Here is a 15,638-nt window from a genome sequence, read left to right as displayed (position 1 = left end):
GTGGACGCCACAAGCCTTTTTTTATATATACCGTACATTTAGTAGATAATGAGCACTTGCGTTGATGTGATTTCTCAAATAGTCAACCTGATTATCTTTACGTGAAGAAAAACACAGTGGAAGAGGGAGCAGACAACCTCCCCCCCCTTGTGAGGACATGGACATGAGTGAAGAGATTGGGGACGGGGGCATTTGCAAGCAACAATCCAGCTGCTGGGTGCATTTGTGAGGGCACACTTGGATGAGCGTCAGCAGGTGGCGAGAGCTCATGCAAAAACTTCACCTCCATAAAGGGACACAGGTGAGTGCATAAGAAGAAAGCAGCGCCAATACAGATGACAATGCTGCCGCATGATGTCAAATACACACTCAATATTGGCATATCCAATACACCAATATTGTCTAGCTCTTTCCTCCAACTAATATCAGGTCACATGTCGTGTCATGAATGACCACATTATGCAAAATATGTTTATGTTTATGCAAACACCTGCCTAAGAACAAAGTAAAGTGAAAAGTATGAAACTCAGCACGTCACACATGAACGCAGCATGAAGGAAACTTAGATTAGGAGAATTAAAGGAAGACACATTCCCCCTCCCTCTCCTACATAACCAGCACTTTCATTGTCCATCCATGCATCCATCCATGCATCCATCCATCCATGCATCCATCCATCCATCCATCCATCCATGCATCCATCCATCCATCCATCCATCCATCCATCCATCCATGCATCCATCCATCCATGCATCCATCCATCCATCCATCCATCCATCCATGCATCCATCCATCCATCCATCCATGCATCCATCCATCCATCCATCCATCCATCTATCCATCTTCTACTGCTTATCTAAGGTCGGGTCGCCGGGGCAGCAGCCTAAGCAGGGAAGCCCACTTCCTTGACTACTTCGTCCAGCTCATTCGGGCAGATCCTGATGTGTTCCCAGGCCAGCTGACAGACTTAGTCTCTCCAATGTGTCCTGGGTCTTCCCTGTGCCCTGAACACCTCCCGAGGGAGGTGTCCTGACTAGATACCCAAGACACCTCATCTGGCTCCTCTCATTTCGGCTGCTTGTACCCGCCATCTTGTCCTTTGGGTAGATGGATGGGTAATTTGAGAGCGTTGCCTTTGGGCTCAGCTGCCTCTTCACCACAACGGACCGATGCAGAGTTCACTTCACTGCAGACATCGCACCAATCCTGTCCATCTCATGTTCCATCCTTCCCTCACTCGTGAACAAGACCCCGAGGTACTTAAACTCCTCCACTTGGGGCAGGATCTCATCCCCTAACCGGAGATGCCGGGAGAGAACCATGGACTTGGAATTGGAGGTGCTGATTCTCATGCTGGCCGCTTCACACTTGGCTGTGAACCAATCCAGTGAGAGTTAAAGGTCACAGCTCGATGAAGCCAGCAGGACCAGATCATCTGCAAAAAGCAGAGACCCAATCCTGAAGCCACCCAACAGGGTCCCCTCAACGCCCCGGCTGCACCTAGAAATTCTGTCCATAAAAGTAATGAACAGAATTGGTGACAAAGAGCAGCCCTGGCAAAGTCCAAGCCTCACTCAAAACCAGTCCGACTTATTGCCAGCAATGCCAACCAAACTCTGACACCGTTAATACAGTGACCGAACCGCCTGAATTAGGTGGTCCGGTACCCCATACTCCTGAAGTACGCCCCACACGATTCCTTAAGAACATGGTCCAATGCCTTCTCCAAGTCCACAAAACACATGTAGACTGGTTGGGGAAACTCCCATGCACCTTCAAGGACCCTCGAGCTAGTCCACAGTTCCACGACCAGGGCCAAAACCACACTGCTCCTCCTGAATCGGAGATTCAACTATCCAGCGGATCCTCGTCTCCAGAACCCCTCAAAAGACCTAACCAGGAAGGCTGAGGCTTTCCTTGTAAATTACATTTTTATCATCTCAAGACCAAACTTGGAAATAGTTCCACACAGAGGACATACTGAGCTAGCAAGCTTGTTGCTGTGTGGAGCACGCACATGCCGATGTCAGAAAAAACTAACGATATCGATGAACTGATATCTAATTTTTGTGCCAATATCAGCATCCTTAAGTAAAACTTATTCACAAAATGACCAAGACTTGATAAAGAACAATATTTCATGAAATATGAATGAATGTTTTTCCATGAGAATGCATCCTATTATTTTTTAAGTAAGAAAAAAAACATCAAATCAGCGACATTTTACACTCAACACTTGAAACGTCCAAGAGCGTACATGCTGCGATCTACAGTAGCTTATTCTCAATTTATATGCAAAATGGCTCATTGGATGAGTCGATGGCAAAGGCAATGAAAGCATGAGCAACTGGCTTTACTGCTTTAGCTACAATTTAGTGGTTATTGAAGTTCATTCCCATCATCGTTTAATTGTTTCATCAATTTGACGGAGGATCATTCCTCTGCAGCTCAATAAAAAGGTGAAAAATGATGATCGTGCTGGAAAAGGAGGTTTTCAAATGGACAAGATGAGGTGTGAGTACATTACAGGTCATTGGAAAGGTGCTAGGTGCAACTCAGACAGTCCAAGAAACAAAAGCAAGCCAACATGTCCCACATCATTATTTTTGACTTACCTTGACTTGTCCCACAAACAGATTGGCCTCCTCTTCTTGGGCAGTGAAGTTTATGGGCGCCGTGCGGTCAAATTCAGGGTCGTTATCGTTGACATCTGTCACGACCACGTCGACTGTTGTTGTGGATGTCTTAAAAAAAGAAAATATCAGTTGTTATTTAGACTTAGGCAGACATTATTGACCCACAAGGGAAATTGCTTGGTTACAGTTGCTCAAGACAAACACTCTTCCATAAAATGCAATGCAATATGAATAAAATATAATAACATAAAATAATATAAGATAAATAAAAAGAACAAAAGAATACAAAATAACAAGACTTGTATGTTTACACGAAGTGTGTAGAAATATGGTAAATAAAAGTCAATTTACACTTTATACAAGGGAGGGCAGACAGTACACCGCATTGATGTTGTGAATGACCTTGTACACGCAGGTGAGGTATTATAGAGCTGGATGACATGTGGAATAAATGAAGTCCTGTAGCATTTACTGTGGGAATGGAACTGGAGGAGTCTGTTGGAGAGTGAGCGCTGCTGCCCCTCTATTGACCGTTGGAGTGGGTGGGTGGGGTTGTCCATGATGCAGAGCAACAAAAGCAGAAGCCACCACCACCTCGCAATATCACCGTTCGGTTATGGCTTCCTTGCGAAATTGAAGTTTTTCAAAAGTTAATTAATGAATAAATGATCACTGTTTCGTGGTTGAATACAGCCTATTATTACTGCAAAAAAAAAAAAAAAGTATAATGAAATGAAAATTGTATACTTATTGTAGTCATTTTCAAGTATAAAAATGTCTAAATGATCTAACTAAATGAACTAAGATGCAAACACAAGGAGCATCGTAATTGTGAATGTAGTATTCTACATTGACCACTAGGTGCTGACATTCGTTAAGATACACGAGACTCCTCACTCACACATTTACTGTGACACTGCTCGAGCAGGAGTTTGATTTACATCTTAAACGCCTTAGTTACTCTTATTATGTCCACTATTTTGGCTGACACGAGTGGAAAGCCATTTCAAGCCCCAAGGAAGTACGCTGAAAGACAAGGAATTGCTAACATGCAAGTCTGTTCTTGTTTATGTTTAATATGTCTTATTTTCTCTGATTGTAGGGTAATACAAATGTACTATCGGATATTGTTATGCTCTCAGCTCTTCTAATTTTATTTTTCCTGCACAGTTTCTCCATTTTATGCAAGGATTGCAGTTTCGACGCATGGCTTCCAGTGTCTGCTTATATAAACGTGCACATCAAACGTCTCGCCGCAATACTTCCCAGCAAGAATGAGTGACGGGCAGCAAAGCTGTGAGCTCATCATGGAATAAATGCTCTGTCTTGGCGGGAAAGTGGATGGGTGAAATGTGGAAGTTCCCATAAGACGTGCGTTTGAAGTTTGGCCTGGCACTTGAGCGGCGTACATCCCAGAGGAAAGCATCGACTTCATGTTCCTTTCATCTCGCTGTCCAGTGGGCATTCACACTCAATTGTTGTTTGCTTTGTTGCGGCATAATTACAGAGTTTCACCGGCTGCACCTCCACCACCAGGACAGGATGAAGTGTGGGGGGTGTCATTAACATCACTGCAGTGACAGCCTCTATTTATTTTTCCCTTTGCAGTAGACCTGAAGTCAATTAGTGTCACCATCCTGGTGTGGATTTCCCTCATCAAAGCCATGTGTCTGATTATTGAGTGGCTATTATTTATTTAACGTCAAACGGTGGCGTGCCGCAATGTCTGACATCTGAAAGGAAGCAGGGGTGGCCGACTGCTGCGCTTTGGCTTTTAAGTGACAAGCCTGACCGGCAGCCGCGTTGCAGTCGTTGATAAGATCAGCCTGTTAGACCTCATGTCGTCCATCAGTGGAGAGTAGAAAATAAAATCCGGCTGGCGAGTGAGCCAGTAAGGCAGTTGGGAATCCAAATATTGAAATTGGTCCCACAGACGGAGCAGGTGCCGCTGGAGGCATGCAGGAGGTAAACCTCACATTTTCTTTAAGTGGCCCTGCTCATCCTGGGCTTTCTTTTCACTTCATTGTTCCATAAGATATCACAGAAATTCACACCATGCCTTCCATCCAGGGAGTTTTTCCTTGCCTCCATCACCAAAGCGTTGGTTTTCTTTGACGTATGAGTCTGCTACATGGAGAAAGTGTCTTGAAAGAGGAGTGGACTTTTTGGGCCAGACCGGCCCACTATAATCCATGCGCACATCCTGTGCCAACACACACACCCTTACCAACACCACAATACTAAACGATATCCCTCTGTGAGAGTAGAATTATTTATCGGCGGGCTCACTGGGGCACTAAAAACCCGAACCCACCCTTGCCCCTCATTTCTGGCGCTTCTATCCGCATTGTGTTTGGTCACGGAGAACCAAGTAGGAACATAGCTCCACCAGGCAGATCTTTGCCTTTGGGTTGAGCTGTCTGACCCAGCAAGCCCATCAGTGTGTGTTACCATAGTTACCAAATCCATACCCCCATTCCACAAACGAAATCCCAACTTTTCGTCTGATTAAATTCATCTTTTTTCCCTTTTGTCTCTGACCTTCCTGGAGGTACTTTATCTCTCTGAAGGGCTTCTTCCATGGCCACCTCCCAGGTACACCCTTCACCCTGCTCTCTCATTTACCTTCCCTCCTGCTGTGACAGCTTTTCTTTCTGCCACTGACATTTGGCACACCAGAGTCAGGCACCAATTTATTCTGTGCCTGAGACGCTTCCCCTTGCTGAAGCCAACATAACATGCAGTGTAGCTAAAACTTCTTGGCTCTACTTTTTTATTTAGATGGAAGTGTAGTTTGTGCACACCTGGAGCCAAGAAGGACGGGAACAAATTAGGATTTGTTGATTAGTCCTAATGAAATATGATGACATCACTACGAGCACATCACTACTATCAGGAGAACCAGAGTATTGAGGGGGAGGGAGCTTCCTAGCGTGGCCCAGCAAGGTGCACTGTATTCGGGCACATGCTCCGAGCAGCCGGTGTGATGCCACAAAGATCTCTGACAAACCTTTTGCACGTTTTAAAACGCTGCAGCGCTGGCGTTTCAAGTGGCTGATAAGGTTTTTTGTGTGCTTGATGTGTTTTTTCCCCACATCGCAGAGCATTTGGTACAACTAGCATGCAAAATGTCTTCCTTGGAAAGTCAATGTTTGTTTACAAGTGAGCTCAGGGGAAGTTACAATCGACCGCTGACATCACAGGCAGGAAAAGAAAAAAAGAGCACTTGATTTGCTCACCCCCACAGTACCGGTAATCTCGCCTCTTTAGAGCGTTTTTTTAAAATTATCTGAGCTATTTTTAACTCATTCAATCCCAGCCATTTTTCTAAATTCAAGCCCTTCAGTACCATTTTAGATGATTTGGACTGATTTTTCAAGGCACACAGAATATTGTGTTCTCTGGCTAAAATAAAAAAAAAAATGCTTCTACCTTTTTCCGTTCTTGAGTAATCAGCATTGGAACTTTGGTAAGTTTCAGGAAAATTTCAGTTCTTAACAAAACAGGGAGAACAACAGTATGACTTTCACTTTGACACAAAATGCTTGCTTTTGTGACAGTTCAAATATCTACACAAATATATCAACATTACACAAAAAGGGTTGTTTTACATCAAAATAACAGTTTCTTTGGAAATATAACACCATGAACTATGTACAATTTTCACATTTGTAGCTAAACTAAAAGTTTCCCTACAATGCGTAACCTTCTGCACGCTACACTCCTCCATGCGCTTCTACTTCCTCATTGCTGAGTGTGTTTTTACGTGTTTTTACGTGTTTTTACATGCTTAAAACTGCAGTGACAGTAACTTCTTTTAGTCTGCAGTTGCGTCATCACCTCTTTCCACTCTCGCACGAAAGAATTTGGTTTTGAATGAGTTAATGTTATCAGATTTATGGGTATGATGTCATAATTCCGTCATCCATATATATCCTGACCATCATAAAAACATTGGGATCCCCCTCCTATCCAGCTTTCGCCATCTCGCTGCCAGGCAATTAGAAGCAGCTTCCAAATGTGCAAGCATGAAGCGGGCCAATCATGGCCATCTGGGTGACAGCTCATCTCCTCATGTTCATTACACATCACGCCCTGTACCCCAAAGACGCGGCCGCGTTTCACCTCAGCCTGGAACGCCGACAGCAGCCCAAAGGGTAGTGACATCTATTTAAATGAAGATGCTTCATATGATTATCAGCGCACACGCTGGCAGACAAACAAGCACGGAGTGTTACAGGGAACCCGAGTCTCTGAGCTGACGGCTCATAAATACTTCTAAGACTAAATCAATGGAGTCAATTAAGCAGACTTTGCACAAATCGTTCACTGTTGAGAGTACAGAAATGGCTTTTATTTTACTGCAATTTTCATCAGGAGTGAATTAAACACACTTTAATGGGATTTTGCACAAAGCCTGCAATGCATTTGTAGAAAAAATACATTTGAAAGGTTATTTCAATTTTCATCAGGGTTAAATACAGCAGCATTCTGCAGAATTCTGTACAGATAGTGTAGTTATTAGTAGAAAAGGTGACATTTTGGGGGTTATTTCCAATATCAGTAGTGAATACAGCAGAATTGATTAGGATTTTGTACCAGTAGTGCAATGTTGCTATTAGAAAAACAAAATGTTTTGAGTTCATTAAATTTTCATCAGGAGTGAATAAAGCATCATTTTGTACACATATTGTACTGCTTTTAGTAGAACATGTACTTTTTTGGATTTACTTCATTTTTTTGGCGAATAAAGCAGAATTTAGCGGGACGTTGTACAAAAACTGCATCATAGTTTGTCAAATATGACGCTTTTGTGGTTATTGCAGTTATCATGAGGAGTGAATAACCACCAAGCACCCTTTTATTGTTTATGCTACTGTTAATGAACAATACATGTAGCACAATAGCTTTACAAAACAATCAATGACCTCCTGCAAGGCAACAAAATGATGTGCTGCCATAATTCTAGCATTTCATACAGAGAAACGATAATAAAGACAGAATAAACCGTGATAAAGAGCGTCGTGTCTTACCCCTCCGGGGTTGCCATCCGAGGCTGTGACGACCAGACGGTAGCGGTCGGTAGTTTCTCTGTCCAGAGGTTTTTCCAGAATAAGAAGTCCAATCCTGTGGAGTGTAAAAACACGTCAGATTGCAGCAGCAAAATGCTCGATACCTGTCCTGCATAAACACATGAATACAAGCTAGTGCATATTTACGTAAAGATTATACACATTCATGAAATTCAACCACTTCCTTCTGGGAAAAGAGCAGGGGGACTTCTAATAAATAGCAAGACGTCATGTTGTCACTGCAGTTACTGCAGCAATACATTGGAAACACAATGATCTTTGTTTGCACACATGAAGGTATGTATTCATACGCACACACACATATTTAACCCGGGGGACCACAAACGACACACCATGGAACACCCGGCGGCAGTAATGGCTGCCACCCCCCATCCTGTTTGTCCTTCACAATTGGAATTTAAAGCTGCTGTGGACCAAGAGAGGAGCTGCATTTGTCGAGGATCTTGTCTCTCAATGGTTAGGATTAAAGGCAGCAGAAGAAGAATGAGATCGTCCACCATAAGTAAGCGTACTTGTCATACAGCACATACACCCCGGGTGTCCAAACTTTCCCCAGTGAGGGCTGCATACGGTAAAACCAAATGATATGGGGGCCACTTTGATAGTTTGCATTTTGTAAACCATGCAGATATGCTAACAAGTCATGATATTTCATTAGGACAAATCAACAAATCCTAATTTGTTCCAGTCCTTTTTTCTCGGAACGAGCGAGTACACCACTATGTAGGCTCTCATCTAAATGACCTGTATCCATATCTGTGTCACGTTTGCTTGTTGCTCTGCTGCCGCCTATCTGCCTTATGTACACAGTGCACCTCAGCAGGTGAGGGTGGAGCCGGCTGAGCACACCTGTGATCAATCTTCATCAGCAATCACTGAGGACTCTTAAGCCAGGCAGCGGCGACTCACCAGTTGCCAGATTGTGTCTTTGACTCTCTGACCACCTGCCTCCTGCTACCGTTTGTCCGGCTACCTGCTCCTCACCCTGCTCTCTGGCTCCTTGCTTACCTGTACCTGCCTGCTTAGTATTTTTGATCTGCTCCTGTAAGGTTTGCCTTCAGTGTTTTTTGTTGTACTCTAGTTTTTCCCTAACAGCCTTTTGCTGTTAGTGTTTTTTTGTTACTTCTACCAGTATTGGATTTTCCTTGTTTGTACTTTGTGTATTTGGACTCTTTTTGTATATTAAATTTTCCTTTTTGTATTTTTTGCCTCACTTGTCTGCATTTGGGATCCTAAACATCCGCCGTGTCCCACGGCCTCGCATGACAATCTATACTTGGAGTGGGCAGGGCATAGACCAGAAATAGGCGTGACATTTACATGGACTGATCAGAAGGTGCTATATTTATTGTTTATTATGCAGCTATATTTGTACTGTGTATGTGTGGACGTGATCTGTAAGACGTTATTTAATTATTTTTAATGATCTGTGTGAAGCTGGTGATTCATGCAAACATCCAGTGACGGCAAACAGGGAAATAATCTGTCAGCCTTGTTCACTGTATTTTTCTCAAAAGCACCGCGTGCAGTACCACAAGCAAAGTTTTCCAACTGACTTTATATCACCAGCCAAATCAGCAAGCAGATGAAAAAAACGTCAGTGACTGCCACACTTGCCAACTGCACCGTGCACGTGAATGAGGCACCGCTCAGCTCCTCTGTGGCTGCCGCCTGCAGAGTCTGTCTCGGGAGGGGCGGTCGCTGTGTGTGACTGGCCAATCACAGAGGGTGAAAACTGAATACATAATGTGTATTTTTCTTTCATGACGATTATGGATTATGACGAGATGTACTCGTTTCATACTCGTACTCGGCAAAAGTTCGTTATCCGGAACAGATATTTGTTTATAACGAGTGTACGGCTCATCCCTACTTCTTACCTCCAGGTGTGCACAAACTACACTTACATCTAAATAGATATCTAAGTAGATAAAAATGTTAAAAAATGTTAGATAAAAAAAAACTGCCTGCATATCTGCTTTGTGCTGTAGGTAATAAAGTGCATTATTATTATTATTAGTGCATCGTTTCAAAGATGGCGCCCTCCGTGGCAGACGTCTCTGTGACACTCTCCCGTGTTTTTCTATTTTTTGCTATCTTATTGTTCATTTTGGACATTCAACACACTCACGCAGTACATTACAACAGGGAGACACTTTTGAACATCGGCAGGGTTCACCATGAACTTTCATTTAGCCTCTCAGACTTTGCCTTTCTTCTGCGCCGGGAGAACGCAGCAGCCTGCGGCCCCGGTGAGCTGAATACCCGGCGAGCAAAGCATCCGAGGCGTAAACGAGGCAAGCGAGCCGGCCTGCATGCTAGGCTAAAAGCTAGAGCGACTAGGCCACCGCTACCAAGCTTGCTGCTAGCCAACGTCCGCTCTCTTGAAAACAAGATGGACGAACTACGAGCAAGGATTACAGCTCAACGTGAGATCAGGGAATGCTGTGTCCTCACCTTCACAGAAACCTGGCTGACGGAGGATATACCGGACTCGGCGATCCAGTTGGAATCATTTGCTGCTTACCGGGGAGATCGGACTTTAGCGTCTGGTAAACACAGAGGTGGCGGCGTCTGTGTTTACGTAAACAAACGGTGGTGCACAGACGTACAGACGATGGAAAAGCACTGCTCGCAGGACATTGAGCTGCTGATGGTGAAATGCAGACCTTTTTATTTACCTCGTGAGTTTAGCGCTGTGTATTTAACTGCTGTTTACATCCCACCACGAGCTAACACTGCTAATGCACTAGGCCTCCTGCATGACATCATCGATAAACACGAGACCAAACACCCAGACGCTGTATTCATTATATCTGGCGATTTCAACCACTGTAACCTCAGGACTGTCCTCCCCAAATATTACCAGCATGTGAGCTTTCCCACAAGGGAAAATAACATCCTGGACCAAGTCTACTGCAACATGAAAGGTGCTTTGAAGGCTGTTCCAAGACCCCACTTTGGAAAGGCTGACCACATCTCTATATTCCTTTATCCAACGTACAGACAACTTCTCAAAAAAGCTCCCCCTGTAAGTACAGCAGTTAAAGTATGGAATGAAGAAACTGATCAAGTACTTCAGGACTGCTTTGGCTGCACAAACTGGGATGTGTTTAAAACTGCAGCGGGGAGGGAAGATTGTACTGTTGATTTGGATGAATATGCTTCTGCTGTTACTGGCTACATTAGCACATGTATAGAGACTGTTACCACCACCAAGTATTACAGAAAATACCCTAACCAAAAACAGTGGATGAACTGTGATGTAAGGGCTAAGCTACGTGCTCGTTCGACTGCATTTGTCATGGGCACCGCTGATGACTACAAAAAGGCCAGATATGACCTGAGGAGGTCCATACGGGAGGCCAAAAGACAGTACAGACAGAAGCTGGAGGGCTACTATTCCACCTCAGACCCTCGGCGCATGTGGGCGGGGCTCCAGCACATCACAGACTATCGACAGCAGAGTAGCGTAGCCACGTCCAGCCAAACCACACTTCCAGATGAGCTGAACGAGTTCTATGCCCGCTTTGACACCCAAACTTCTGATGAGCAGAGAGGGTGGCTGAACCTGGGGAGCACACAGGACGCACCTCTCATGGTGACATCAGCTGATGTGCGCAGGGTTCTAAACAAAACAAACCCACGAAAAGCAGCAGGCCCAGACAACATCTCAGGACGTGCACTTCGGGTTTGCTCATCAGAGCTAGCTGATGTGCTTGCTGACATATTTAACCTGTCGCTTGCACAAGCATCTGTACCGACCTGCTTTAAGTCCACCACCATAGTGCCCGTACCCAAGAAGAGCAACGTGACCTGCTTGAATGACTATCGCCCTATAGCACTCACTCCTATTGTTATGAAGTGCTTTGAAAGAATAGTCATGACCCACATCAAAAAGAGCATCCCGGCGGCAACTGTGGACCCTCTACAGTTTGCATATCGCCAGAACCGGTCCACGGATGATGCAGTCAACACTGCCATCCACACAGCCCTTTCTCACCTACAGGGCCAGGACACATACGTCAGAATGCTATTTATAGACTATAGCTCCGCTTTTAATACAGTCAGCCCCCACAAACTCACAAATAAGCTCCTCACACTTGGCCTGTCTCCCTCCCTCTGTAACTGGGTGTTTAACTTTCTCACAGGCAGACCCCAGTCAGTCAGAGTCCACAACCGCACATCCAGCTCAAGAATTGTGAGCACTGGGACCCCACAGGGGTGTGTGCTGAGTCCGCTCCTCTACACGCTCTTCACCTACGATTGCGTGGCCTCCCAGAACAACACCAGCATCATTAAATTTGCGGATGACACTACAGTCATCGGACTGATCACTGGTGGTGTTGAAACATCATACAGAAGAGAGGTGGCGGACCTCATAGCTTGGTGTCGTGATAACAATCTCCTTCTCAATACAGATAAGACTAAAGAGATGATCATCGACCCAAGAACAAGGGAAAAGGAGCCACATAGACCCCTGTTTATTGGTGAGACTGAGGTGGAGAGGGTGAAAACCTTCAAGTTCCTTGGCACACACATCAGCGAGGACCTCACCTGGTCTCACAACACCCAACAAATTCTGAAGAAGTCCCAAAGGAGACTGTACTTCCTGAGAAGACTGAGGAAATTTGGCATGTCCACCACAATCCTGAGTTGCTTCTACAGATGCACCATCGAAAGTGTCCTTACCGCCTCCATCACTGTTTGGTACGGTAACTGTACAACACGTGATAGGAAGGCACTCCAGCGGGTGATCAAGACCTCACAGAACATTGTTGGGGCAGCCCTCCCCTCACTGCAAGACATTTATAAATCTAGAGTCCTACGCAGAACACACAACCTCATCAAGGACAGCACACATCCACAACACTCATTATTCACACTCCTACCATCAGGCAGACGCTACAGGAGTTTGAAGTCCAGGACCACAAGGCTGGCAAACAGCTTTTACCCACAGGCCATCAGGCTTCTCAATGAAGCACTCAGACACGCCACACGCAACACACACTCATAGCACTTTATTTATTTATTTATTTATTTGTATTATTTACTTGCATTAATGTCTCTTCTGTTGTTGTTGCTTAATTTCTTGGTATTTATGTATATGTGTTTATGTTTCTTATGTTCTTATTCTTTCTTGTGTTTTTCTTTCTTTTCCTTGGGAGAATGAACAGAATAAGATTTTCATTGCATGGTATAACTGCTGTTTTACCATGCACATGACAATAAAACTCTCTTGAATCTTGAATCTTGAATCTTATTACCTTTGCTCTACTGCTCCGTTTTTCCATTTTTGCGGGTATTTTGTAATTTTACAAATACTTGAAGCATCTTCTTGTCATTTTTTTCTTAACATTGTGACTTTATTCCTATGATATTTGGATTTTATTGAATGTTATCCCCCGCAACCCTAATTAGGATAAGCGGCATAGAAAATGGATTGGATGGATGGATGTAATCCTTCTACGACTACATGGTTCTTTCTTTGTGGGTTGTATCCTCCATTTTCCTTGCCATGGTGATGTGACCTTCAATATGTATCCAGATCATTGATATCTTTGACAACAAGCACTCTTGCCTCTACTGCTCCTCCATTTAACTTGATGTAGATTTTGCAGTTGGTGTAGTACTTTGCTTCTTTCCTTGCTTCCTCAAGTCTTGTGCTTTCTTGGCAATATCAGTATTGTGTTTTGTTAGATGCTCATTCATGTCGACGTGGGTACCTTTTACCTTCTTTCCCTGTTGGTGAACAGCACTGCTTTAATTATTTGAACATTGTTAAGTTTCACACATCACATTGACACTTGCAAGATTCAACATGTGTGAAAAGGAGTAGGAAGAAGCATAGCTTATTTATTTCTACCCTTTCGTTGTGTCTCAGCAGTTGTGGTATCATTACTTCAACTAAAAAGCAGTAGAAAAAGCGCAGTGAAAGAATACGCGTGTATTTAACAGTCAGCCATGATCACCATTGCAGACAGACAGTCATTGTGCTGCTGCTGCTATGGCGACTATCTCAAGCATCCCCCTCCCCTCCCTCAGGGGAACCTGCCCCATTTATAGAGAGTCACGGATGAGAGCGAGACTCATTATTCATAATAGCTGAACAGAACCAGCGCCATATGCGGCATGGTGTGAAAATGCAGCAGTGCACAATCATCACACTGGACTTGTGAAGGCTTGAAAAATGAGAGCAGCGCTGGTCTCAGCATGGTGCATTGTACGCACAACTAAACAAGAGCAGCGGCTAATCACTCTTAATTCACTGTGTGCCGCATCAGCATCTGCCTTTTTAATATCTCTGCATTGAACGTGTCTGAATCTTGGGATTCATGCTTGCCGCTATCACAGAGCCAACATCTTCACATGAAGAGCCGGCGAGGAGAGGAGGTGTGTGCATTGTGAGTCTCCTTGCATCTTGACCCTCTAAATTGACTTCCTCATTTATAGGAGGGTAAAAAAAAAAAAGCATGTTAATATTTCATGGCGTTTCCTCACCGTGCGGGCGGCCGCTGAGCATGGTGAGATTTTTATATGCTGATATTGATTTGGACTGCAGGAACAAGGCGGGTGGGAAAGTTCTATTTGTCTTCAAGTCGTCCCCAGAGATAATAAAAGCGGTGGCATGCTTGGAGAGTCAGACTCTTATACATTTATGAATGCAGTTTGCTTGTTTATGCATACTCAAATTCCACCTCCTGGACCTTCATTAGCACATTCCCGTCCACGACCACTCTATCACGTTTTCTCTTCAAAATGCTCTCCGCCCTAACCTTAATACTCGTCTCAGATGCTTTGACTTTGTTTTCATAACTGCTCCTCAAGTTATCTTCCTCTGGGTTCCCTTTTTGGTGATATGTTGTGTTTCATGTCATCTTGGAGGTTGAAAAGGTGTGCAGGCAATCAAACTCCAAAGCCTTCTACGTGCATCTAGCCTTCTGCTAGTCAAAGGGAAAGACGGACTACCTTGACTGCTCACCAAGGCAATTTGCAACGAGTATAGTGTCAGCTACATGAACCACTACACAGCCAATGGCATACAGTATAAAAGGACCGGAAAGTCTAGACTTCCCTATGGAGACGTCTGACCCCGCGACCCGGACCCGGAGAAGCGGAGGAACATGGATGGATGGATGAAGGCTGACAACACAAGCACCAGAAGCAAATAGGGGTCTAATGGTACAATTATTCGTAATGGGATTATTCCGTACGGAACAGAGGCTTACGGAATTCCCGCACAGAAGACATGGAGTGAGGGACAGGAAGTGCAACTGCTCTGTGAAATAGTCGTGACTCGATTTCGGAAACATCATGGCTAGCAAGAAATCAGCCTTATATTTATCTAGTCTATTTTATCAAATAGTATACACTAATCTCTTGTTTATTGTGGTTAATTGGTTCCAGACCCAGCGTTAAATGAATTTCCACAATATAGGATTCAATGTTAAATTTAATATTTTCACAGTTAGAGCACAGAAAACCTGTCTATGGCTTTCTAAATGTGTTTTTTAACTTTAGAAGAGCCCTGTAGGCATGACATAACACCCCGACAATCACCTTTACACTGCTATTATTCTTTGTTTACATCACATTGCAACTCTTGCGCTGCAGGGACTCGAGATGGCCGCTAGCTGGCAAGCTAGGGAGCAAAGCAGACCAAATTAATTTGATTACTAAAGAAGCCAAAAACGAAGCGACCCCAAACCTCGAAACCCCACCCAACTGACACACCCCCTGGTTTGTGGGAACACGAGCCAGTCTGTGGGTGAAAAAAGGTTTGGGATCACTGTGACAGACCACCTGCTCACATTTTCATCCAGCCTCGTCTTGCCAACAAAAACTCACACCATACTCGTCATGTTTTAGTCTTCAAAGTGCTCATTAGTCTCAAAAAAAGGTCCATCAA

The 15,638-nt window shown here is 44.2% G+C and overlaps 1 protein-coding gene across 18 annotated transcripts in view; it reads right to left on the bottom strand.

Moving 5' to 3' along the window:
• Nucleotides 1–15,638, bottom strand: part of LOC129193597 (protocadherin-15-like) — a 346,331-nt gene that overhangs the window by 137,237 nt on the left and 193,456 nt on the right. For all 18 annotated transcript variants that reach the window (XM_054797865.1, XM_054797864.1, XM_054797866.1 and 15 more), the window contains 2 exons: nt 7,670–7,763; nt 2,616–2,744 (listed from right to left, as the gene is read on the bottom strand). In XM_054797865.1, the coding sequence (XP_054653840.1) occupies nt 2,616–2,744; nt 7,670–7,763 (223 nt within the window). The remainder of the gene's footprint in view (nt 1–2,615; nt 2,745–7,669; nt 7,764–15,638) is intronic.

The sequence above is a fragment of the Dunckerocampus dactyliophorus genome, chromosome 14 (genome assembly GCF_027744805.1).
Source record: "Dunckerocampus dactyliophorus isolate RoL2022-P2 chromosome 14, RoL_Ddac_1.1, whole genome shotgun sequence".
NCBI classification, from domain to species: Eukaryota; Metazoa; Chordata; class Actinopteri; order Syngnathiformes; family Syngnathidae; genus Dunckerocampus; species Dunckerocampus dactyliophorus.
The sequence above is the reverse complement of the archived record's forward strand: the minus strand, read 5'-3'. Positions and strand labels throughout refer to the sequence as shown.